This window comes from Notothenia rossii (genome assembly GCF_949606895.1).
Source record: "Notothenia rossii genome assembly, chromosome: 5".
NCBI classification, from domain to species: Eukaryota; Metazoa; Chordata; class Actinopteri; order Perciformes; family Nototheniidae; genus Notothenia; species Notothenia rossii.
The window spans coordinates 24,825,368-24,851,300 of NC_136903.1; the positions used below are offsets into that span (position 1 = coordinate 24,825,368).

Sequence of the window (25,933 nt, forward strand, 5' to 3'; positions counted from 1 at the left end):
AACAATGCATAAGGTTTATTTGATTCTTTCGACAATATCGATATTGTCAAGGTATCCCACCGTGTAAAATATAAAAACAGCACACATTTTTGTATCAGCTTTATCTAATTAAAGGCAACCCAATCCAATAACAATGGACAGTCCTGCTGCCTGTATGAGTGGGCTTTAGTTTTGTGTCACCTAAAACGGCCAAAGGTTTAAAGGCTTTATTTTCATATGCACAATAGCTATAGGGTAGTTTAAAAAAAAATACAAATCTCAAGTCCCAGGCTACTACAACAATGCAACATAGTACATGTAAGACATAAAAAACAAATCAGAAAAACATGATATAGACATAGCTTTAGGTGTCAACACCAACTCCAGACTCTTAAAAAGCACTTATATTGTAAGTAATGTTGTTTTCAATCATTTCCCTTATTGCAATTCAACAGCATACATCTGATGTGCCTGTTAAATGACTAAGCACCCAATCCTCAGTGAAACACATGCTGCCTCCTCCTGTCATCCCATCTCTCAGCTCACCCTTTCAGCCACTGCCACTAGAGGACTTCTCTGCTGTATTTGATCAAAGTATTATGAAATAGATGAATTATTAAATCCCAGCTGGTATGAGCTAGTAACACTGGAACATACTGTATTTGCACAGGGAGGCATGGCACACACATATCCAGTCACACCTCAGACTTTTTGGCAGCGGGTGCTGGGGGCGAGCCAGAGTTTTGTCTCCCCTCTTCATCGCTGCGTTTCTGCCGGTGGAGTAGGCGACCTTGAAGCGTGTCTGCTACCGGCCCTTGCCAAATACAAATGCTGTTTTATTCAGAGCCATACTCCCACCCTGCACTTCACTGTTGAAATGTTGATGATTCATACTAGAAGCAGCGTTTACACCACTGCAGGAATGTGTGAGCTTCTCAATGAACCGTCTTTTTCACATGAGCCTTAATGAAGCCGTCTAACTGTCAACAGCTCCCAGGTGACTTCCACCTTCATCTGCATCTCCATCCCCTCCGCCCGACTGCTCTTCTATTCAAACAATCCTCAAATGTGCTGAATCATTTAGATCCTGAGCTTTATTTAGATATTTTCCACTCGTAGCATTCTCACCAGACAGGAGGTCTCGTAGCGCTGGCATCAGCAATTGTTAGTAAACAATGCAGTTAAGTTAGTGACGGTTAGAGTGGAGAGGATATATTATTATTTGATTATAAACTACCTACTACAGTTGATCCTATTTTAGATTTTCATCAAAAGGAAACTCCCAGAATCCCTTGTGATATACATTATTATCAGGCATGGACCAATAGCTAAAGGGTGATCTGTGAGTGTGTTTACAGAGTAGGTGGCAGAGCCTGTTGTTGGACACACAGGTGTTTTGTGTGCAGACTGCCTGCCCCCCCTGCAGGCTGTCAGTGGTTCCTACAGTTGTTTACCAATCCAGATTTCTTGCTGCAGTCAAAAAATAAAAAATGGTTTTCTGTTGCCATGCACACCAGCCACCAATGAGTCTTTATTTTCCAATGTCTAACCACTCATCAGTAGCTGTTAGTATCAGAATACCTTTATTCATCCCACAGAGGGGACATTTACATTGTTACAGCAGAAAAGAGCCAAAGACAGGTTAATGTTTCCTAAGAAGCATGCATAACAAAATATTAAAGATAAAAAAAAACATATTATGGTAAAAAAAAGTTACACAATTTACAAAAAACACATCCTGTAACAGTTCTGAGGATTTAGCAGCCAGGTATATATTGCACAGTTATTAACGGCATATATATATATATATATATATGGCACATAGTTTGTGGTTAACAACAAGGAGTGTTATAGTCTGTGTTGTTGTGTGTGTGGGGGTCTACTAGGGGCCGTGGTGGTTATATAGTCAAAGTACCGTCAATAACTATATTGTGTGCACATTTATAAATATTTAGTGTGTTTTGCAAAGCAGGTACATATTTTCAGATTCTTACATAAGAACCTTCTGAGACTGTGGTTTATATAGATTCATAGTTTTCTAAGAGGAAATGTTGGGATAACAGTGGCTTTGCTTGAAGAGCTGCAGTTCCATTCCCTGAGCTCCTTCATATCCGTGCTCATTACTGCTTTTAGTTCAGCGCGGGGATGAAGCTGTCTGTAAGACTTAATGATAATGGCTGTGCGGGCGTTCATTAGACAGACGTAAACTCCCAAGTGAAGCCATTTGCAGCAAAGTGATTAAAGGATAAGTCATTCACTGCTTTTTCACCAAAAACAATAATGCCTTATTAAAATAGTTAATCTGCCGTGTATCATCTTTGAAATGTTATTTCTTTATTGTGTCAAGTTGTTGCCATGGCAGAAATTATTATTCTAAAAGAAAAAGGAGAATCATGACATGGTTATCAGGTAACTTCAATCATTTAGCTTTTAGACTGAAGTGATAATATCTGCTTCTATCAATGTTTACATCTCCTGTATCTGTAGCTACTGTAGAGCTGTTAGTCATAAATATGACTGATGGGAAGCCTGTTTTGGAGCTCTGAAAAACCTCAGGCCTCCTCCTCTGGCTGCGAGCCAGCTCCGCTCTACCTGATCTGTAAATAAGCTTCAAGCTGTGACATCACCACTGATGACTCTTTGTTTTTCCAATAGACAAGGATTCATTTCTACATGTTGTGCTAAAGTTTGGAGGATGTTCATGTCTGAAGGATTACTGTAGTTTCAAAATGAGAGCCAAATGCATCCCTTAAATAATGAAAGGCTTTTTTTTTTTTTGTTAGTCCAAAAACTAGAGTGCACAGTTCTTCCCCAAGGCCAATGGAGCATTTGTGTGCCTCTTGGATAATTGTATTTCTTAAGTACTTTTTACAACTTGTTGTGTGTTTTTGAGCTTCAAGTCGTAGTGTTGTAACAACATGAAAGAACATCTAAAGAAGGTGTTTTTTTTTGTATTGCTGTTTTCTGTTTCACACGTCAAACATATTTTGACTCCAATATAAGGCAGCGCATTTGCCCTTTCTCACAATGTTACACAGCTGGACAAAATGTTCCAAGAACACAACCTCCTTGGCAGAAAAAAAAGGTTTAACTCTAGGTTTAATATCTAGCTATATGCCATTATGGGATAAAATGTTAAAAGACAAAAACTGTATGGAATAAATAAATAATTAGCTTTGTTGTTTCCGCTCTGTCCCACCCGTCTATTCCAGCCGGCACAAGAAAAGATCAGAACCCCCCTCTCGGAGGCCCCCTGCCCGCCCCAATGATGTCATGGTGCACCCCTCCCAGCACGGACACGGAGGACATGGAGGTCACGGAGGACATGGAGGGACCCCTGAGATGGGCTCCCCAGTTCTGGGCCACTTCAGCCCGCGGGACATGCTGCGGACTCGGTCCCACCTCCCCATGGACAGCCCGGAGCGCCGCCGCCGCACCGGGCACGGCAGCCTGACCAACATCAGCCGCCACGAGTCTCTGAAGAAGATGGAGAGCCCCCCGATCCGCCGCTCCACCTCTTCGGGCCAGTACAAGGCCTTCGGTGACCCCCACCACCTCCACCACCACGGTGGCAAGCCCCTGGACCCGGAGACCATCGCACAGGTCAGCGCGGGACGAGCAGCGACCCGACTGCAGCTCCCTCCACCATCAAAGCCCTGCCCCGCCCTGTAAACACTTAGTCAGTCTTCTGCTTCCTCTGGCTGCTAGTGTTCGTGTGCTAACTACACGCTAAAGGCTAGCTGCACAGGCAGACAGCAGGGAGCATAGCTGCACACTGGGACTCATAGCATCACATCTACTATAGGCATAGGTTATAGGCACACAAAAACACAATATCACAAATTAAAGGTCACCTATTATGCAAAATCCACTTTTTCCTTTCTTGTATACATCAACACGTGTCCCCTCTGTGGAAAGAGATTCTGAAAGTTTCAGGAAAAAAGATTCGCTCACTTTTTATCCTGATCCATTTATATAAAAACTGAAAATGAGCTGATCAGATTTTGGTCACTTTATGATGTCATAACGATGTTTTGGCTTGTGTAACCATTAGCCAATCACCAACCAAGGTACCCCCCCCCCCCCCCCCCCCCCCCCTTATCACCTGGATCTCCCCCTAGAGCACCATTGTGTTCTTTTTAACCAAATATCTCTCAGAGGGGCGTGAGGAGGGGCTCCTTATTTTCATCTAAAGTAACAGACAGAGAATCAGCACTTTTGAAACGGGGCTGAAACAGAGATGGGATGCTGCAATGCACGATCTGTTTGGTGTTTCAGCCAAACACTTCAGAGACATGTTTTGTGTATATCTGAGAGCTATAATAAGGTAATGAAAAACAGTATCATAGGGGATCTTTAATACAAACGTTTCTGCAGATTGGAAGACGGTAGATGTAATTTTGTGTCACATACGTAATAGTGAATCCATGAATTACATTTGTACAGAGCATGAGTTAGAGGTCACTTTGCCGGGCTGTCTGTCTGCGTACTGCGAGCATGCTCAGATAATCAGTGTTTTCTGCCTCTCCTTCACTGTTTAAAGTCATTAGCATGTAGAGCGAGAGGTGCTGAGTCTCGTAACTCTCCACATGTATAATGCATGCTTTCTTGAAAATCTGTCACTGTGGTCCTCTGTTAACATCGCTTTTTATGTTCCCTACCCTCTCCAACTCTCAAGTCTTGGCAGTTTTCTCTCCTTTTTACCCCCGCTTTCCTGTGTGCTGCTCATCTCCCTCACCCTTACAGTCTCTTCTCCCCTAAACCCCCCTCTCTCTCTCTCTCTCTCCCACAGGACATAGAGGAGACGATGAACACCGCCCTGAATGAGCTGCGCGAGCTGGAGAGACAGAGCTCGGCCAAGCACGCCCCCGACGTGGTGCTGGACACCCTGGAGCAGCGGCAGACCTCCGGGGGCAGCGGGGGGGGTCCCACGCCGGCCAGCTCCAGCGAGTCCCTCAGCCCCATCCACGGCGTCACGCTGAGGTCCACCGCCAACACGGAGCCGCCCATCCGCCGCAGCACCAGCTCCTCCAGCGACACCATGAGCACCTTCAAGCCCCTGGTGGCGCCCCGCATGGGGGTACAACTCAAACCCCCCGCCCTGAGGCCCAAGCCCATGGTCCTGCCCAAGACCAGGCAGGCCTCGCCGCCTCCACCCACGTCTGCTCAGGACCCTTTGGACAAGTCCTGCACCATGTGACCACCGAGGCGGAAATGTAAAGCAAAAACCCTCGAATTCCAGGAGCTGCAAAATGATACCAATGTCTTCATCGATTTACAGAATATAATATCTGAGAACGTGTAAATGACCTGGACAGGAAAATACATTTGAAAGCATCACAAAGAGGACAGGAGTATGCTAACAGACCTCCGGTTCTGTGTTAATATGCTTAGGTTAATATTATCTAACTCTTTTTCTTTTCTGTTTTGTAAAGACATTCAAACAACCAATCACAGAGGCTTCCTTCATGATTTTAGGCAAATATACACAAGGTAGTTTAGTTCACAGACATTCATGAACTTTGAACACGCCGCATGTAGCTCCTGTTTACCACTGAACCTGAAGTGGTGGCGTCTCACTCCAGATTATGATTTCTTTTTACTTTTTGCTCTCCTATAGCAGAGCCAGTGAAGGTGTTTTGAACTGGTTGAAATGCCTTACTAACTGATTCCACACATATTATTAAGTTGCTGTGACTACCTGGAGAGAAAGGGTGTGAAGGTTGGACTGATTGAAACCTTTAACGGTACTTTGTTAATAGATGATAGTACTGATAGCAGCGTACACACTTACTTTTGCCAAGGCATACCATCTCCTGTGTTCCAGAAAATTCTCCTCCGTGCTGGATTCACTTCCATTTATTTTGAACATATTGCCTGGAAGGAGATATGACTATTGGATTAAACCACTACTTCACTATGTTTGATGCATTTTTTAATTCAGGCATACAATAAGTCTAATAATAAATTAAGCCTTTGCATCTGTATGACTAAAGTGTGAAAAACGATGACAAATGATCTCCTTTAGAGTATACTAAACAAAGCTATATGTGGAACACGTCATAGCTTCGTTTACGCCTTGCTTGGCTTTACCTACCCAAAGATATGACCGTACACAGCATGGATGTTGTCCCTCCTTGTATGATGTAGTCCCGTGTGTATAGACTCATGGCGGCGCCCTGCGGGAGCGCTGCCGGTAGCCATGGACCTGATGACTGTTAGTGTGAAAGCCAGATGCTTGTCCTGAAACAGAAGCTAACTGTTAGCTAACTGCTAACTTGTGTCTGTTTTTGTGTCTGTTCAGGTGAGACTGTCAATATTTCTTTTTTTTATTGTCCTCCTTTATTTTCTGCATTTGTGGATGATGACACCTCTAAATGCTTGACATGTGGCAGAAAACAGGATCAATGATGAACAACCAGTGTGTGTGTGTGTGTGTGTGTGTGTGTGTGTGTGTAGAGTTAAATTCAAATGCATTAGCCCCATAAAGCTGTCTGTGCCAGAGCAGCAACTGTGTGACTGCGACCCTGATGTCTTTTGTTTTGAATAATCTCAGTACTGTAGTAGAGAAAAAACTAACTGGGTGGATGTCCTCCTGGGACTGTTTGTCTAGCTGAGCATAATAACACCCACAACACTTTCTAATAGCAGGTTTACACTATTTTTGACTTGTGTGTATAATAATCACGATTCATTTCTGATTTACTAACTTTCATTATTTGTGTGACCCTTTTTGTTTCTGGGTAGAAACGACTTAGAACAAAAGATGAAGAATAAATATCCAGAGATACAGTATGAAGCCAGTTGTAAAAAAAATGAAGAAGTGCTTTTGTCACTATGTTGTTATCAACAGTAGGACTCAGTGATGCCCTGTGTAGGCTTTAAGCTGTAGTATGTACATCTGTAGTATGTACTTGTGAAAGTGCCTTTAAAAATGTTTTAGAGGAACTTCAGACATTCTGTTAAATGTTCATGTCGACGCAGAAGAAAACACATGAATTAGTAACAATGCCATGTTCTTTCAGCAGTTGTATGACAGAGTTAATCATAAATAAACAGCTTACCCATTGTGACATTGCACTTTTATGTATATAACTGTATATATGGCATGTAACATCATAACTTAGAGTTCTCTGAGGGCTCATACCTCCGAGGATTTCTTTCTAATAAAGGAAATAGTTTGTCGAGTTTGAGGTGATTTTTTGCATTTTATATTGAGTAAATTTGGCTACTTATTGTCAGTGATGGAAACCGATTACTTAACAGTAGAAATACCACCAAATAAAAATAACCCATTACAAGAAAATTAATGACATCCAAACATTTTTGTGGCAAGAGAACCCTTTGTAATAACCTGCATTTATGTTTACATTTGTGCTAAAACAAGGTCTGATCTTCATCTGAATTGCAATAATTAATGAACACTATCAGTTTGAACAAATTACACACAAATGATTGCTTGTGCTTGTCCGTATTTAAAACCTAATTTAAACATTCACAGTGTAGGTTGGAAAAAGTATTTGAACCCTAATGGAGTTTGGAGTTAGCACACCTCGTTTTATTCAGTGAAAGTGTGGATTAAGCTCTCAAACATTTACATTTGCTGTTCACAATCTGCTTATGTGAACTATGCCTGGCAAAAAAAGAGATCTCAGAAGACCTACAATCAAGAATTGTGGATTTGCATAATGCTGGAGAGGGTTACAAAATCATCTAAGAGTTTAGATATCCATCAGTGCACAGTTAGATACATGTTCTATAAATGGAGACACGTCAGTACTGTGGCCCAGCAAAGATGACTTCAAAGGCATAACGCAAAATAGTCGATGACATTAATAGGTAAGTAAGATTTAAAGGCTTAAATGTATCATTAGAACCAGTTAAAATCTCATTTCATGCAAAGATCGTTGCAGTGAGCTTTATTCCCAACACTGGTTGAAAAAGTTGAAAAAAACCACATCAATAGAGCATAAATGACATAATTAATTGAGTACATCATAGTGATGGCATAGTAACCAATACACTGTAAGGAATATATCATTTATTAAAATAATTCAGTATACAATGATTGTTTAGTGATTGAGGCAACAGGGCTTGATGGAGCGTGGATTGAGATTAATAGAAGATCTACAGTACAGTTCATTCTTCATGCAAACATCTCTCCTGTACAGGGGAAAAACTAAGACGTGATAGGAAATTAAACTTCAAGGTTGTATTCCCCGAACATTTTCTAAAAACTATTAAAGGTCACCTATTATGCAACATCCACTTTTTCATGTCTTTTATACATAAACACGTGTCCCCTCTGTGGAAAGAGATTCTCTCACTTTTTGTCCTGATCCATTTATATTAAAACCTGTCTAAAAATGAGCTGATCAGATTTTGGTAACTTTATGATGTCATGACGATTTTGTGGCTCTGACCAACTAATTGACCTAACCGAAGTGATTGAGTCTATGTAAGTTTACTGGTTGGCTCAGATCCACCAACGTCAGCAAGATCTCACCTCTATTAACTCCCGAAGAACCAGGTTCAATTAACTGCTGTTTCAATTCAGACAACTCTCTTAAATCTGTTTAAGCGATCCCGAAGGATTTTGATATCAGTAAATGAGGTGTGGCCCTACCTAAGTGTGAGTGTGGCAGGGTGCAATCTTACCTTTGAAGCAGGGGAGGAGAGCACAGATGTCTTTTAAGTTGTCCCAATCCAAAAGGTGGGATCAGTTTATTTGAAGAAAAACAGGTCCAAACTAATACAGGGTTTTTACCTTCTCTCTTTACAACATTATAATGAAACTAAACCTATCATGCTGTGATCATGTTCTAATATGAAACTTTAATTCACAGTTTTACATTTATTACCATCATTTGTAACTTCAACTGCCCAATTCAGTTGTGACATTTAAAATATAGATAGAATTTTGAGACATTTCCTCATAAAAGATCGGTGATAATAAAAAGCACATTCAACCTTTCATTCACCAAAACAGTTCATTTTCTCATTTCGACATTCGTATACTTCAACTAGTCCCACATGAATTCGGAGGGCCTTTCCTCACAGGTCGCAGGGTACTAAGATTCAACAAACATCAATTCATTCCACTCATTTCACAAAGAAAATTCACTCAGCTTTCAACAAAGAAAATTGAGAGATATTTACCAAGTTTGAGAGAACCTTACCGAGAGCTATTAACCCAGCTCTGAGTGGCAGAGCTTTTACCAGGGGAGAGTATACCAGGGGAAACCCCCCTCTCTATGTACTGCTGTGAGAGGAGAAGGAAGAAACTGCCTTCTCCCTTATCAGTGACACCCATAAATCATTATAGGCCTTACACTCAATTTAACAAACCTCTTGTGTTTAGTTTATACTGTAAATATAGAAAAACCTAAAATATGAAGCATTCTCATTATGTGTTTATACAAGAATATGATTGATCATATTTGATTTATAATTAACTTTCGTTTTAAGTATTCACTTGATATGGAGATCTCAACAGTGCGGTGTTCTCTATGTGCGTTGTTCTGCTATGTGCGGTGTTCTCTATGTGCGGTGTTCTCTACGTGCGGTGTTCTCTACGTGCGGTGTTCTGCTATGTGCGGTGTTCTCTACGTGCGGTGTTCTCTACGTGCGGTGTTCTCTATGTGCGGTGTTCTCTACGTGCGGTGTTCTCTACGTGCGGTGTTCTGCTATGTGCGGTGTTCTCTATGTGTGGTGTTCTCTATGTGCGGTGTTCTCTACGTGCGGTGTTCTCTACGTGCGGTGTTCTCTACGTGTGGTGTTCTTTATGTGTGGTGTTCTGCTATGTGTGGTGTTCTCTACGTGCGGTGTTCTCTACGTGCGGTGTTCTCTACGTGCGGTGTTCTGCTAAGTGTGGTGTTCTCTACGTGCGGTGTTCTCTACGTGCGGTGTTCTCTATGTGCGGTGTTCTCTATGTGCGGTGTTCTGCTATGTGCGGTGTTCTCTATGTGCGGTGTTCTCTATGTGCGGTGTTCTCTACGTGCGGTGTTCTCTACGTGCGGTGTTCTCTACGTGCGGTGTTCTGCTAAGTGTGGTGTTCTCTACGTGCGATGTTCTCTACGTGCGGTGTTCTGCTATGTGCGGTGTTCTCTATGTGCGGTGTTCTCTATGTGCGGTGTTCTCTATGTGCGGTGTTCTGCTATGTGCGGTGTTCTCTATGTGCGGTGTTCTCTATGTGCGGTGTTCTCTACGTGCGGTGTTCTCTAGGTGCGGTGTTCTCTACGTGCGGTGGTCTCTACGTGCGAGGTTCTCTACGTGCGGTGTTCTCTACGTGCGGTGTTCTGCTATGTGCGGTGTTCTCTATGTGCGGTGTTCTCTACGTGCGGTGTTCTCTACGTGCGGTGTTCTCTACGTGCGGTGTTCTCTACGTGCGGTGTTCTCTACGTGCGGTGTTCTCTACGTGCGGTGTTCTCTACGTGCGGTGGTCTCTACGTGCGAGGTTCTCTACGTGCGGTGTTCTCTACGTGCGGTGTTCTCTATGTGCGGTGTTCTCTACGTGCGGTGTTTTCTACGTGCGGTGTTCTCTACGTGCGGTGTTCTCTAGGTGCGGTGTTCTCTACGTGCGGTGTTCTCTACGTGCGGTGTTCTCTACGTGCGGTGTTCTCTATGTGCGGTGTTCTCTACGTGCAATGTTCTCTACGTGCGGTGTTCTCTACGTGCGGTGTTCTCTACGTGCGGTGGTCTCTACGTGCGAGGTTCTCTACGTGCGGTGTTCTCTATGTGCGGTGTTCTGCTATGTGCGGTGTTCTCTACGTGCGGTGTTCTCTACGTGCGGTGTTCTCTACGTGCGGTGTTCTGCTATGTGCGGGAGCTTCACTGGGATGTGCTGCTCTGCAGGTCTCGCTCCAGCCTCAGCTCTGCACACGGCAGGAAGAGAGGCTCTCTGTGCGCTGCGGACTGTAGAGCGGGTCTTCAAGGCCATCTGGGGAAAACAGAGAAGAGAGAGCCCACTGTTTTGGTTCCTCTCGCAACAGTTTGTTATGCAGCTGGTATGAGTGGGTGTGGTATGATAAAACAAAAGAAGATAAATAACACTTCAAATCATATCATCAAGTGTCGGAGAGTCCTGGAGAGAATTCCAAAGATGGCGGGTTGTCTTTGGGGTAAATGAAAAATGAAATGCTTACCTCAGCGATCCCAATTTTTCTATCCAGAGTGTGAATGCTCTGCTGCAGCTTCTTGTGTTTGCCCTTGACCTGTATGTACTCTGTGATACCAGGAGCCTGGTAATCTGTCATCTGGCGCCGCAGGTGCTGGTTGAGGGCCTCTGCCTTCAGACGCTCCTGAAGTATAAGGAACAAAGTACATAAACAGAACTAAGAGATAAATGAAGTTTATGAAGCATGGCCACGCCTCAACCCAATCTCTAATCCCAGCTGAGTCTGTCAATTAAAAGAGTAAGTCACAGCAGGATTTGGAAAAACTTGTCCATGCTTTTATCTTCAGTAGACTGGACTACTGTATTGGTGTCTTTACAGGTCTCACAAACAAATCTATTAGAAAGCTGCAGCTGATTCAGAACACCGCTACTCGAGTCCTCACTAACACTAAGAAAGTGGATCACATCACTCCGGTTCTGAAGTCTTTACACTGGCTTCCTGTGTGTCAAAGAATAGATTTCAAAATACTGCTGCTGGTTTATAAAGCATTGAATGGTTTAGGCCCAAAATACATTTCTGACCTCCTGCTAAATGATGAACCATCCAGATCTCTCAGGTCTGCAGGTACTGGTCATCTTTCTGTCCCCAGAGTCAGAACTAAACATGGAGAAGCAGCGTTCAGTTATTATGCTCCAAATATCTGGAACACACTCCCAGAAACCTGCAGGTCCGCTGCAACTCTGACTACTTTTAAATCCAGGCTGAAGACTTTTCTTTTTGCCGCTGCTTTTAATTGATATACTCATATCTCGAACTGCACTGTAACTTTGACTAACTTTGCTTTTTATCTTTGCTTTTAAATGAGTGTTTTTAAATGTCATTCATTTTATATCATTGCTTTTAAATGAGTGTTTCTAGATATCATTTTATAATATGTTTCTTAATGCTCTTAATGTCTTTAATTTTTGTAAAGCACTTTGAATTGCCTTGTGTTGAAAGGTGCTATATAAATAAACTTGCCTTGCCTTGCCTTTATATCCAGCCAAACATCCAGCCATTGCTTGTCTCCATTCTCTCAACCCCCCCTCCCTCTCCCTTCCACTCATACATTCCTACTTCTTCCTCATCCTAACCCCCTTCATCCCTCCAAGCATTGACCCCATCATCGATTCCTCCCTACATCCCTTATCCCTCCATCCCTTCTCCTTCCATCCCTTCTCCTTCCATCCCGAATCCTTTCATCCCTTATCCCTCCATCCCAACATCCCTTATCCTTTCATCCGGACATCCCTTCCTCCCTCCCTTCCCTTGCCCCTACATCCCCTCATCCTCTCCACCTGTCTCCATTCCTATTCAACTAGTTCATATTTTAAAATGTCTCATTCTAGCAACCATCTGGGGTCCCATAATAAGCCCAAGCAAAATCATGCCGGAGATTTAACCACCATTTTGAGTTTCCCTCTACCAGGACCATTCACCATCATCATTTCATCACCCCCTCCATATCAATTCAGTGTTACTTCCTTCATTACACCTACAAACATCATCCTGTTGTGGCGTGGTCCTTGCTAGTGAAGTACAGTTTAAAAGAGGATAGGTGTATTAACAGATTCCATCGTTTGGGTCTGCCGTGCATTATTCAATACGCTCTGCCGCTCTGACAAACCTCCTCAGCGCGCACAATCTCCTCCTCAAGTTTGGCCAGCATCTGCTTCTTCTTGGTGATGTCATCACTCAGCTCTGTGGACTCTCGTGTCACACTCTGCAGCTTCTCCTGAAGACACACACACACACACACACACACACACACACACACACACACACACACACACACACACACACACACACACACACACACACACACACACACACACACACACACACACACACACACACACACACACACACACACACACACACACACACACACACACACACACACACACACACCAACCACATAAACTGCAGGGGACACCTTTAACATTTTTATTGCTGTATTTCGAGCAAAGCTATGGAAGTATATTTTACAATGTTAACATAAAAAACCCGTTGCTACAGTAATTGTTAAGTCGTTAATATTTCTTGTAATTATAGTTCATGATACAAGAGAAAGTCCCAACCTTTTTTTTAAATTGGGAAATATCCCACATATAAAAGATATTTGTTGTTACTATGACAATCCAGATTATCCAGACTATCTGATTAATTTTATTATTATGTATGCATGAACTGAATTATGTTATTTGATCAAAAAACTGAATACGTTAATATGTGTGTATATTATTCTCATTTGTTGTTATATAATTGTAATGTATGCTATTCGTATCTCATTGTATCAATTACAATTGTCAAGGTACTATTGTTTACCTGAGGTTTTGGTAGAATATCCTTTTAGTCAATAGAAAAAAACACACCCATGCAGATTTAGAAGCTGGAGCTAAGTCAAGCTATACTGCAACAGTGATTTCATTTATCTACACTAGATAACACAGAGAGAACGATCTCTCTCACACATTGTAATGACTTACCTTGTGTGAACTGAGGACACGTTGTACTTTCAAATTGTTGACTTGAAGTTCATCCTGGTTTTTGTCCATTCTCTGCTCGCTGTACTCCTGAAAAATCTTCAAAAAACAACACACAGTGTAAGGGAAACTTCTGTAGCAATGGAGAGTCACGGCTCAGAGAGACACAAGGAGAGTTGGAGCTTTGATGTCAAACACTGGTGGTTTATTTGGAGTTTCAGCCGGAGAGTTGACAAGACAGGCGGCGTGTCACGAGTTGACACAGCGGTTGTCAAACCAATTCTGAAGAACCCCTTCTGTAGCTCAAGGTTTTAACTAGTTCGGAGTGTAATAATCAACATTCTTCATCAGTGAGACTAAACAATTATGGACCCTGAATCTAACTAGAGCTCTCGTCCATAGAAAAGAATGTGCGCCAGGGAACCTTCGTCCCTGAACAGTAAACTACCTCATGGCGGCTTGTGCTCTGTCATAGACTGGCAACAACAATGCGCCCAAGCTGCCCCTCCTTAAAAGAGATAGCAGCAATACCCAAGGCCGTAGACCTATGCCATGGGAAAGGAGACAGTGAGAGGAGAAAATGATGAACTGTGTCAAAGGTTGAATAACAAAGCAAATTATTCCCTAACACACAGTACCACAAATTGTTACAGTAACTGACAAGCAGAGAGTGACACCCAATGACGATGGGTCATCATTGGTAACACTCTTTCTAGCCTTTTGTTAGCCCCTCTGGTTATAACGCTCACACTCTCATCATCTACCTCGTACTCGGCTTTCCCCGTCTCTTTCTTCTGTTGAAGCTGCTGCTGGAGCTTCTTCTCGTGGACCTTCAGTGCATGGTTCTTCCGAGTCAACTTCTCCACCTGTGTGACCTGTTTGTGAACAGAGCAGATCATGTGGACGAAGGTTGGAGGATGGTAAATATGGGTAGGGGTTGTAAAAGTACAGAAAACATGAGGAAGAAAACATTAAAGGGGCCCTATTATGCTCATTTTTAGGTTCATATTTATATTGTGTGCCTCTACTGTGACATGTCTCCATGCTCTAATGTTCAAAAAGGTCTTTGATTTTCTCATACTGCCTGTGCTGCAGCATTTCTTTTCACCCTCTGTCTGAAACAAGAGCCTAGTTTGCTCTGATTGGTTAGTTGGCCTCCTCTTTTGTGATTGGTCAACCACTAAGAGATATTCCACCCCTTAGCCTATCATGTGTTGGACTACTAGCTAGTAGAAGTGGAGTGTTACGTAGTAATGTTTCTATGTTACGAAAGAAAACAAAGGACTACAAAGGAGGCATTTCATGACATAATTTGACGAAGAAAAATAACAGAATAAAATCTAAATATCTTGAAATTGTATAAAATGTTTGAATTATGAGAGGTAAATTAAAACTATTCACTTTGAACAACTGCAAACATAATGCCATCTTTTGCAAGTTAAAATGAGTAGCCACGTTTTGTTTCAAAAACAGTTTTTATGCTACTTTTCAAAGGTCATTAGACAGAACCCTATTTTTTACCTTTGACTTGTCTTCGATGTACCGGAGCAGCTTGTTGGGCTCCATCATGTCAAACCTTTTGTCCTTCATAGGTTTGACCATTCTGCGTTCAAAGTCGATCTTAGCCTTCCTGATTTCGGCAAGACGCAAATCTGCTTCTTCCATAGAGGCCTGGAGATACAAGCAGAGTTACCAGGGGACATTTTTTGTAGGCGTGCATTGTTTTTTTTGTGCAAGTGTTTATTAAAACCTTGTAGTTGTCCTGAATTTGGTCATGTCTCTGTTTGAGTTTCTCCTGGTCCTGTCGTGTCTCTGCTACTTCTCTCTGTGCCACATAAAGTTTTTGTTCCAAGGTCAGCTGCTGGAGGCGATCCGATATGTTGGACTGGGACCGCCGCCTCGGTCCACGACCCTGACAAGGCACAAACACATTTACAAAATGAGAAGCGGAGTGCAGAGAGGTAATCTGTCCAGGCAACATATTTAGAATCAGGATTGTATCTGAGATTGTGGCAGGCCTTACTAATGTTAGTTAATATGAAGCAATAGGTATCACACTTTTAACCCAGAAAGTATTAAGTGACTTACTCAAGAATAATTTACTTGTCTTGATTTTTGTGTCGTAGTAGTAAAGGAGTTTTGTTGTCATTGGTTAGCACTTACCCCACCCTCCAGCTGGGAGTCTCCTGCTGCCCCCGAATCGTCCCCCCCAGCTTGAGACACAAGGTCCTGAGGATCCAGTCGACCGATGAACCGCTCCAACATGTTGATCTCTGCCAGGAGGGCTGCATTGGAACATCTCGGGGTAAAAGTGACAACTTTATAGCCAGGTCAAGATAATGCTTGATAATGGTTTGTTTGTAGTTTAAGGTTTGTAAGGTGAACATGTTAACTTAAACACCTGTAAAATATAAGATATTGACTCACTACTGATAATTCATCAAGAAAAACAGAAGCTCAACTTGTTATTTTGTAGTAGTTAATATAATAAAATGCAGAAGACCTGAACAACATATCATAATGTAACCTATCCAAGTTTGTGCCTGTACTTCCTCTACTCTTAGCTAACAGTTAGGAGTAAACGACTAAATAGAAAGCTACATTAAGCTTGTAATATTTCCATGCTAAATAAAAAAAAATCTCAATACTAAATAAGCGACATTGCTAGTTTAGCCTTGTTAGCAATGTTAGCCCATTGTTAGCAACAAAATAGGCAAACTAATAAAGCCAATTTTAGGTTAACAAAGTTCACGGTTGACCTACAAGGTGTTGTTGAGTATGTGTTTTCCTTACTTGATTTCTTTGACTTGGTTGAAGAGGAGTTCTTTATGTTCTTGAGTGACCTCTTTGCCTTTTTCTTCCATTAACGAAAGCTCACCCTCCATGGTTGCTATGGTACACATAACTCTAGTAGTGGTTGCTAGGGCTCGTGATGCCTTCAGGGGCTCGCCTAACCCTCTGTAATCAGTTAATTTCGCAAAGAATAATACACAATTTAAAAAAAAGTTCAATTTCAACTGAAATCTATTCCTTTTTTATTCTCTATACTACTTTACAGTGTTGTAACTAAGTCAAGATACTTGTGCTTTTCTTGAATATTTCAATTTGTTGCTACTTTGGACTTCTTCCCAACAACAATTCAGAGGTATAATAGTGTACTTTTACTCCACTACATTTATTAAATACTTTTAGTTACTTTACAGATTTGGATTAATGATGTGAAATATAATCAACAATTAAATAAGACTTTAGAACTTACACCTTGAGTAACATTCACAAGCTACCCTGCAGTATACCAAGTCATTAAAACTAGCTGCGCCTTTACCAGCTTTGATAAACACAACGATTGATCAAAACATATATTATTCTGAAATTGGCCGATCTGCATAGTCAGTAGCCTACTTTTACTTTTGTACTTTAAGTATGTTTTGATTCTAATACTTTTGTAATACTTGAGTAACATTTTGATTGCAGGCCTTTTTCTAACAGAGTATTTCCTTTTCTTCCACAGATGACATATTTGTATATATTTATTGTCAAAGCATTTCATTTATTTATTGCTATCGGGATGTTAACAGCATTACATGGAATATAACTAAAAGTGTTTCTGAAGTGAATGACCTACCCTACCTTTAAGTACATATTCAGTCTCTGCTGCTTTAAATACCAGATACATTTGGAGACAGGGCAACCATTGTTGTTTTCTGTTCCATCACTGTAAAAGTTTCAGTTTCGTTTCTCTGTAAACCGAGCGTCGCTTTAACTGTGAGGAGGAGATGTATCAAATCAGGTCAGTCTGCTGAACCAACTGGTTAGCTGACTTGCCCGGAACTCATTTAAGTATGACTTTACTCATCTCTAAGTTTGTCACCAAGACCCTGTGCGACCACCATGGTTGCTTGGACTTCAAGCACCTTGATGAGAAGATTGCACAGTCTTTCACTGTTGCGCCTCAATTCCTGCGGAGTGTCCTTTTTGACGACGGTAAAATAGCCATTGAAGAAGGAAAGCAGAAGGCCATCGGCAGCCAAGTAATCAGCCCGGACAGTCTGATAGTGGCTAAAACCAGCCTGCGTCTCTGTCAGAAAAAACCCGGAGATTGTGCACAGTGCGACGGGTTACACCTGTGCAGGTATTACGTCTGTGGAGACTGTACGTTCGGGTGAGTTGCTACTGTTGTGTTAGCATTCATTTTGAGGCTTTGTTATGTTGTCTTGTAAAGCAGTAGGAAATGCCTACCCTGAGTTGAAATGACGTGGTAGTAGTCGTACATATTAGTGTTCAATAAAATAAAAATAAATGGGTGTCAACTGTTCAGGTTTAAAAGCTTAATTTGTCAAGGCTAGACTTTTTTTTATCATATGTTTAAAGGACGTGTATTGAGAAAGGAGAGAGAGCTATAGAAGCAAAGTGGGGTTGAGTACTTTAAAATTTAAAACGACACCCACACATGTGTTTTCACTTGTGTTTCTTGGTTGCAGCTCAACATTCCTTTTTCTGCTGGTTTTGTTTCACTTCGCGGCAGGAAAACTGGCATCTTTAATGTTTTACCTTTGCATTTAACTTGGTGACCTCATACCCAGTAGCAGAAATCTAATCCAGAGTAGCCTACATGAAATCAGCTGTGGGGCTCTTAAAGGTGTATGCACACTAGAGATGTTAAGATTCACCGATTCGCATCGGTGCACCGGCATAAACGTTCAAGATGCGAGTGCACCGGTTGAAAGAGTGCACATCGGCTACAGTTTGGGTTGAACCGGGTTGAACTCGCGATGCATCGATTGCGTAGCGTCTTTGCATCGGTAAAAAAACGATTCATTCATATAAAATCCCCTCATCTTGTCAAAGCTCAGCAGAGACGATCTTTGATATTTGCTTCGCCACTACGGAGAACGAGAGTCTCAGTTATCAACACACACGGAAGTTGAGGAGAAAGAGAAACACAGCGCACCGAAAAATACCTACAAATCAAACCTTTGGCAACACTTCGGATTGTTCAAGAAAGACGGTGTAATAGTCATTTATGCTATATAGTTGACCGCAGGTCATGGAGAGTAATAAGGTATCCTTAGACCTTTGTATGAGCTATCTTTATTATTTAACAGCCATGATACATAGATCCGTCCTAGATGCGGATTTGCATACACACAGTATCACTCCGCAGCCGCACCCCATCAGTAACGTCCTGATGGTATGTGCGCGGCACTATTACTACAGACGGTCAACTTGAAAAATCACTCGCAAATTGTTAACGATGCCGAGCCGCTTTAAAGTACACAAGTAGTACGAGGAACTTAGCGACGCACATAAAGAGGCGACGTGGGGTCTGCGGCTGAAAAGAGAAACCTGAAAGTGAGACGTATGAGTTAAATCACTCAGTGAGGTGTTCTGTCAGAGAGAGGTGTTTAGCTTACAGCAGCCTGTGACGGTGTTACAGTATAAGTTGAGTCATGACAACTGGCGACATTCTATTATTTTCGTCATAGGAATCCGGGGCGTGTACATTGAGGACCCATTGTTGACTTACCAGGAAAGAAACATCGTTTGTCGTTTACGTTCATCTTTTGCTATATCTGCCTTCCTAAGATCACTTTACTGCACATTCAGTACTCGTATGTGAGGTTGTGGGTGAGAGTCCGATATCGTGAAGCTTACAGGGAGGTATCGAACATTACAAAGTAGGTGACTGTGTGGATGCCTGTTCAAAACATTGCAAACTTCAATAAATCATTTAAATTATATATTTGTGTCCGACTTTCATTTGTTCATCGTTCTTAATGTGATGTATAGTAGCTTTGATAGCTGTCCATACCTTCAGACAGCCTAAAAGTAAAACACAAGTTGTTTATTCACAGCCCGAACGCTCATCGAGATGACTGGATCAGTCATGACAACTTGTGATCAGCTCCGATTAAATTGTGATATCAATTCTGTAGCTAACCTCCAGGGAGCACGTTTATTTTATGAAATACCTGTATCCCTCTCATCACAACAAGACTCTACACTGTGCAGGAAAAACAATTACATACATGAAAATAATGATGCATGGGAATTAAACACACAAACTATCTTCCGTGGCTATACTGATATGTCACAGTAACGGTAAACCACAGAAAAGTAAGTCCAGCGGGGCACAAGTTGAATACATATAATACGGACTCAAACATGTGTAACCCTTTTCTTCTAGATCATTAAAAATGACAATAACTGTAAGTCCTTTTTTGGACCATGAGATGGCAGTAATTTCATCATAACATGAACCTGAATAACCCACTCTGTGAACTGAGCAAAGTGTAGAACACTTATAAAGCCTTGTATAAGCCTCTCTAGACTGAAAGGGGTTATGGCCAATATTTTACTTGTAAGAAAAGTTTGATTTAAATAACAATGTCACTATAGCAGAAAACGGGAGTCATTATCGAGTTGATTTTGTCCCATGTTAGAAAACGCATGTAAGACATGTTTTGACAGCAACCCAACATTATTATGACAAAACATGAAAAGAAAAAACAATGTTTTCATCTCTAGGTGCCTGCATATTTTCAGAAACCAACGTTTTTTCATTTATTTCCATAAAAAGCCTATCACTGAGGTCTATGTTATCCCTTCTCTTATATTTCAGAGCAAAGTGTAAAAATCCCCATAGCCTGGCTTTTCCAAACGATGCAGAGCTTTTGAAAAAAGATGGTCTTCAGGAGTTGAAGGAGAAACAGTTGTTCCAGCTGTTACTGCAGAATGATCCATATCTGCTGCCTGAGGTAGGTGGTTTTAGTAACGGCAGCTTTTCTGTAGAAAAAAAAATGCACATGCATGTCCTAATGTTAAAGTCACCCCTTCTAGATCTGCCAGCACTACAATAAAGGCAACAGTGTGCACGGTTCCTGCAAATTCGCCACTTCCTGCACCAAGCTCCACATCTGCCTGCACTATCTGCAGGGTGACTGTAAGTTTGGCTCCTCGTGCAAAAGAACACATACTGTTGATGCCAATGGAACGAAGATTTTCCGAGGATTCAGTCAGGAAAATATTACAAACCTTCTTCAGATCTACAGAAATAAATTCATCATCACGGGTCAACATGAGAGACAAGCTTCTGCTGTTCTCGGTAAAGGACTTTAATAAATAAACGTTCTTAAGTGAGTTGTAGTCTTCGCAATATATTTGATTTTTGTGTGTCTACTCTCTTGCAGGGCTGCCAGTCGCGAGAACCCCGACTCAGCAACCATCTCACAACAACCCTAGACCCCCAACTACTTCTGCTGGTCCATCTAAAGCCATAAGCGATGCAGAGAGGGATGAAATCTGTCTCTTCTTCATCCGCAGACACTGCAGCTTCAAAGGTAACTCTGAAACTTGTGACCATAGTGTGTTTGTTTCTTTTTAAGAGCAACTGTAATAAGCAAATAATTTTTTATTAAGTCTGTTGAATACATTTTGTTACACTTTGCCTCTGCCGAATATTGCGCTTACGGCGATTTGGATAATTTACTAGTCCATATTGCAGTTTTGATAAAATGTTGATTCCTTGTGCAACCCTAGATGTTTAATGAGTGTGTCTCTATCACTGTTTTTCCCCAGAGAAGTGTGCTCGTGTCCATTGGCCCTGGCCTTACAGATGGCAGGTGTTAGACCGTGATGGTGTGACCTGGAAGGACCTGCCTGACATGGAAGACATGGAGAAGGCCTACTGCGACCCAGGACAGGACACAAGCTGCATCGAGCCACCAGCCGCCCCCTTAGGCATTTTGAGATACCTGTCACTAACAAGGTGCATGTTTGAAGAAAATTAGAAAGTGGACAAAGTACAAAGTAGTAACAAGTGTTGTTATTCTCCCGTAATAGTAAGTCCTGCAATCCAAATTGTAGAATTATTGCCTACAAAATGTATTTGAAGTATGAAAAGATAATCACTGGCCCATTTCATGATAATATATATTATATTATTGGATCCTAATTATTGATGTATAAATGTGTTGAATGCAGCCAGTAAAAAATGTGTTTTTATTATAAACTGCTGGGTAGGTTGTATATTTTACTGATGGAACAGTTACGTTTTATAGATAACATATTTCTTGATGTAGGGTAGGAAGTGCATTTGAATATTGTTATTCAACATTTATTATTTAGAAATGTTTTGTGATTTGCTTATATTGCTTGCTTTCAGCTCGGCACCCCCGGCTGGGCCGTCAGTAGACTTCATGACCATGACATACGCAGGGTCTCCAGTCCGCCGCCTGTCCACAGCCTCCTCCGTCTCAAAGCCCCCCCACTTCCTTCTCACCACACAGTGGCTCTGGTACTGGAAGGATGAGAGCGGGAAATGGCTGGAGTATGGACAGGTCAGTCAAACATTAACCAAATATATCAGCTATATCTGCTATAGTGTACTTATATTTATTTATATTATTTATAAAAATGCCCAAAACAGTTTATCATATTTATTCTGACTATAATGTCTATATATTATACTTTCTTAATTTACACAACTCTATGGTCTCATAGTGTTCATACCCATGTATGCTGTTCATATTTTATATACTTAAAAAAATATGCCTTTATTATATACATTACACTGCATGTTACTGCTGCTTTTGCACTCATGGTTAGATACTCAGTGTATTTGCTTGTGTCAGTACTCAATAGCCGCGTTCACACCGGAGTACTTTTCCCACTTTAGTTCCGATATAGTTCCGAAATGTCGCATTCACACCAAAAAGAGCCGGAACTCAAATTATTTCATGAGAAGCTTTTTACCCCCTTTTCCGTCCCTGCTAGAGAGCAGGGACTCTCATGCTCTCATTGTGAGAAAAGAGCTATATTTCTGATTGGCTGGGCGGATTGCAAACCACGCCCCGTAAAACTCAAAAAAAGTGTTGTGAAGCCACCATTTTATTATCCTCGCATTAGCATTATTAGCATTAGCCCAGCGCAGAAACGCAGAGAGACTAACTTATGGCAACACAAAATAAAACTTGGGAGCGGTGGAGATGAGGAGGTGTCGGCGTTCTGGCGATTTACTCGGAAGGCTTCAGTAGAAGCTGCTCGGAGTCCCAGCAGCTTCTACTGAAGCCAGTCCCCAACTCCGGGGACTTCCGGCCGGGGATTTTGGGCGGCAGTATACGCCGTGAAGTTGTTTGCGGCCTGCCAGTAAACCCAAAGCAGAAGAAGAAGAAGTGACGTCAGCGGCTTCATTTGCCTAATCCACCCCCAGGGACTTATTCCGGTGTGAACGCGATCTGTACTTAGTTCATCAGAACTAAAGAGTTCTGATGAACTAAGTTCTCATGAACCTTTGTGGGAAAAGTACTGCGGTGTGAAAGCGCCTTTCGCAATGACAAAACAGTTGAATTTAATTTCATTCATAAAGAAGGTGCAGCTATGCGTCCTCTTACCCTTTATAGTACCCCACCGAGGCAACAACTAGACTTGGATTTGTTAAGCTCCTCTTCTAATTTCTTACTATTTCTTTCCATCTCATCACTGGCCATTTGTTCTGCAGGGAGATGGTGACAGGCCAGCCTCTGTGACCTCTCAGACTCTGGAGAATGTGTACCTGGCAGACAGCGATACTGAGATTCCTTTTGGTGCTGGCAACCACCAGTACATCCTCCACTTCAAGAGTGCCCTGGGAGTACAGGGGATATATCAGCAGAATGTCAAGTTTAAGACCAAGAGGGAGGTCCGACGGAGGCCTGTCTTTGTGTCGGGTCATGACGTGGAGGTGAAGCTAAAGAGGTATTTATTATTGGTTTAAAATGGAGATTTTGAGATGAAATCTAACATTGCTGTTTTGAAGTGCTCCTTGTCTCAAGTGACTTCAATCGTCAGAACATCCCTATGTGTGTCTCCCTATAGTGGATCATCACCCAGCTCCTCCACAGCTGACAGTTTCCCCCCCAACTGGGACAAGAATGCCATACTGGATTTTGGACACAAGGTATCCTACATTAGAATATACTGTATGACAGAGGGCTGCTTTTCTCCCTGTTCCAAAAAACGATTGTTTATTTATAAATGTTAGCCCAATGGTTCAACTAAAATATACAGTTTAATGAGCTTTTTAAAATTGTTTTATAAGAGTATGGTCTATTGAAACAGGGTCACCGTTTAGTTTTGTTGTGCCGTTCTCCGGGATGTTGGAGTAGATCAGCTACTCAATCAGGGAAAGTGTAAACAGGGTTGGATCATTATATCTATTTAGAAGTAAAGAGGAAGGACGATGGGGACTTTAGTTCTGCAGTCAGATACATTGTACTACATTCGGTGTGCAGTGAGGTGATGCTGACAATGTCAAATGCTCCTGAGTGATGTAGAGGAGGAAGGAGGAGGCAGCTTGCTGTGTACTGCAGAGTTTACAAGATTTACATTTTTTTTACTTCAGCTACATTTCATTAACTACGTACATTTACTCAAGTATTGTATTTAAGTACACATTTGAAGTAGTTGAACTTTACTTAAGTATTTTCTTTAAGAACCCCTTTATACTAGGGAATGTTGTACTTTTGGCTTCATTACAACACTCTTTAGTTACAACTTACTTCAACAACTCACATTATTTTTATGTTTGGTTAAACTATTCAAAATGATATTTAAGTAAACCACTAACAATGAGTGGGTTGACAAAAAAAATGGCAGCAATTTACTTATTGCTTTTATAGAGTCCTAGCTTTCAAGATGTTCTGCTTTACATTTTAAATAAATATTTTTGTTGCACTGTACTTTTATCTTCCAGCTCGTACTGCTCTCCAAATCTGGGAAGGAGTATCAGATGATTGAGTCGCTGTTTAAGAGCACGATGCCACTGAGTAAAATCAACAAAATACAGAGGATCCAGAACTCCTCTCTGTGGAAAATTTTTCAGTGGTAAATCGGCATTAAGCAGCTATACCAGTATTATTATCTCATGAATATATAATATGTATGTTTAAAATGAGTGATCACTTGTCTTGTAATAAGGAACCTGTATCGATGTTATCACCTGAATCTGCAGCTCCTCTCAGCCTTACAGTGATTTGAATTGAAAAAACCTCTAAAACAGCAGACAGTTAGAGATTAGCTGATTAATGTAGCGTAGCATTTAGCAACTCTCAGGAGTTGATCAAAATCATAGGTTTAGAAGTTATTACATTTATGTTTTCTATGTTGTGTTTTCAGGCAGAAAGAGCAGATGAAGATGAGGAATGGAGGGAAAACTGTGAATGAGCAGTACTTGTTCCACGGGACAGAAGAATCCCTGATTGATGCCATCTGTGAGCAAAACTTTGACTGGAGGATGTGTGGGGTCCACGGCACGGCCTACGGCAAAGGTACAGCAGCCATTCCAGAAATGCACTATGATGAATGGTTTACAATGTAGACCACAAAAGACATTTCTTTCCTCAAAATGTTCTGTGTTGTATATGTGTTGTATTTGTTCATGGGATTCCTGAAGCTTAACATGACAGTAGACACAGAGCCTTCACTATCACACTTGTCAGTATTAACACTCTCTTGTTTTTTAGGGAGCTACTTTGCCAGAGATGCGTCTTACTCACACAGATATGCCACGTTGAAAAGTAAACAGAGCAACATCATGTTTGTTGCTCTGGTGCTGATCGGGGAGTACACCAGGGGAAGCAGCAGCTACGTCCGGCCCCCACCCAAAGGAAGCGGCAAAGACCTCTACGACAGTTGTGTTGACAGCAAGAGCAACCCCAGCATCTTTGTTGTCTTTGAGAAACAACAGATCTATCCCGAGTATATCATCGACTACTCTTGAGTCACAATGCTGGGGTAAATCTTTATTATGGGATACTGTGTACTTCAATGGAAGCTACCTTTGTTAAAGGTTTGTGACGTTTAACACTGGTGGAAGAAGTCTTCATTAGGGTTGTAATGCTACAATGCAAAAATACATATTAATAATAATACACTTGATTTTTATAGCACTTTACCTAATGCTCAAACACGCTTTACATACAATTACAACAGAAACAGTGCAAAGAAAACAAAACACATTACACATAAGAGATTATCATTAAAAGTATTGAATGCAATATAATCATTGTATTAACTAGTATTGATATAATAGTTTGAGGTTAAGTAGTTAGTAAAGTGTATCAGAAAATTCTTGCAGAATGTATAGAAACAAAAAAAAAGTATATTCTTGTGTTTAGTGTCTACTGTGTTGAAGCAATCTGCTACAGGTCGTTGTTTTTGGTCAGTAAAGGAATCTGAGGGTCTGCTGCTATATGAAAGGAAATCACCTTGTTATGTAGAAGAAATATTCCAAATTGCCAATAAAGTGAACAATGTGTATATAACTGAACAAAG

At 41.4% G+C, this 25,933-nt stretch overlaps 3 protein-coding genes across 5 annotated transcripts in view; 2 read left to right on the forward strand and 1 right to left on the reverse strand.

Annotated features, from left to right (window-relative positions):
• Nucleotides 1-7,166, forward strand: part of srgap1a (SLIT-ROBO Rho GTPase activating protein 1a) — an 87,976-nt gene extending 80,810 nt beyond the window's left edge. For 2 of the 3 annotated variants that reach the window (XM_079682008.1, XM_079682009.1), the window contains exons 20-21: nt 3,192-3,582; nt 4,772-7,166. In XM_079682008.1, coding sequence (XP_079538134.1) covers nt 3,192-3,582; nt 4,772-5,179 — 799 coding nt within the window. In that variant the 3' untranslated portion in view covers nt 5,180-7,166. Of the gene's footprint in view, nt 1-3,191; nt 3,648-4,771 lie in introns of all 3 variants that reach the window. The other variant, XM_079682010.1, reaches the window with a different exon arrangement.
• Nucleotides 7,167-8,326: 1,160 nt separating this feature from the next.
• On the reverse strand, nt 8,327-17,169 carry cfap263 (cilia and flagella associated protein 263). The gene is made up of 9 exons (XM_079682015.1): nt 16,415-17,169; nt 15,785-15,920; nt 15,372-15,533; nt 15,143-15,292; nt 14,386-14,496; nt 13,625-13,720; nt 12,763-12,870; nt 11,124-11,279; nt 8,327-10,918 (listed from the first exon to the last, which is right to left on the reverse strand). The coding sequence occupies exons 1-9, from the start codon at nt 16,522-16,524 to the stop codon at nt 10,778-10,780; spliced, it is 1,170 nt and encodes a 389-aa protein (XP_079538141.1). The 5' UTR covers nt 16,525-17,169; the 3' UTR covers nt 8,327-10,777.
• A 149-nt stretch (nt 17,170-17,318) lies between these two features.
• Nucleotides 17,319-25,923, forward strand: parp12a (poly (ADP-ribose) polymerase family, member 12a). The gene is made up of 11 exons (XM_079682011.1): nt 17,319-17,783; nt 20,244-20,379; nt 20,462-20,726; nt 20,812-20,961; nt 21,200-21,389; nt 21,786-21,960; nt 23,121-23,356; nt 23,477-23,558; nt 24,354-24,484; nt 24,776-24,927; nt 25,123-25,923. Exons 1-11 carry the CDS (start codon nt 17,464-17,466, stop codon nt 25,377-25,379), a joined length of 2,094 nt encoding a protein of 697 aa, XP_079538137.1. The 5' UTR covers nt 17,319-17,463; the 3' UTR covers nt 25,380-25,923.
• Nucleotides 25,924-25,933: the final 10 nt, after the last annotated feature.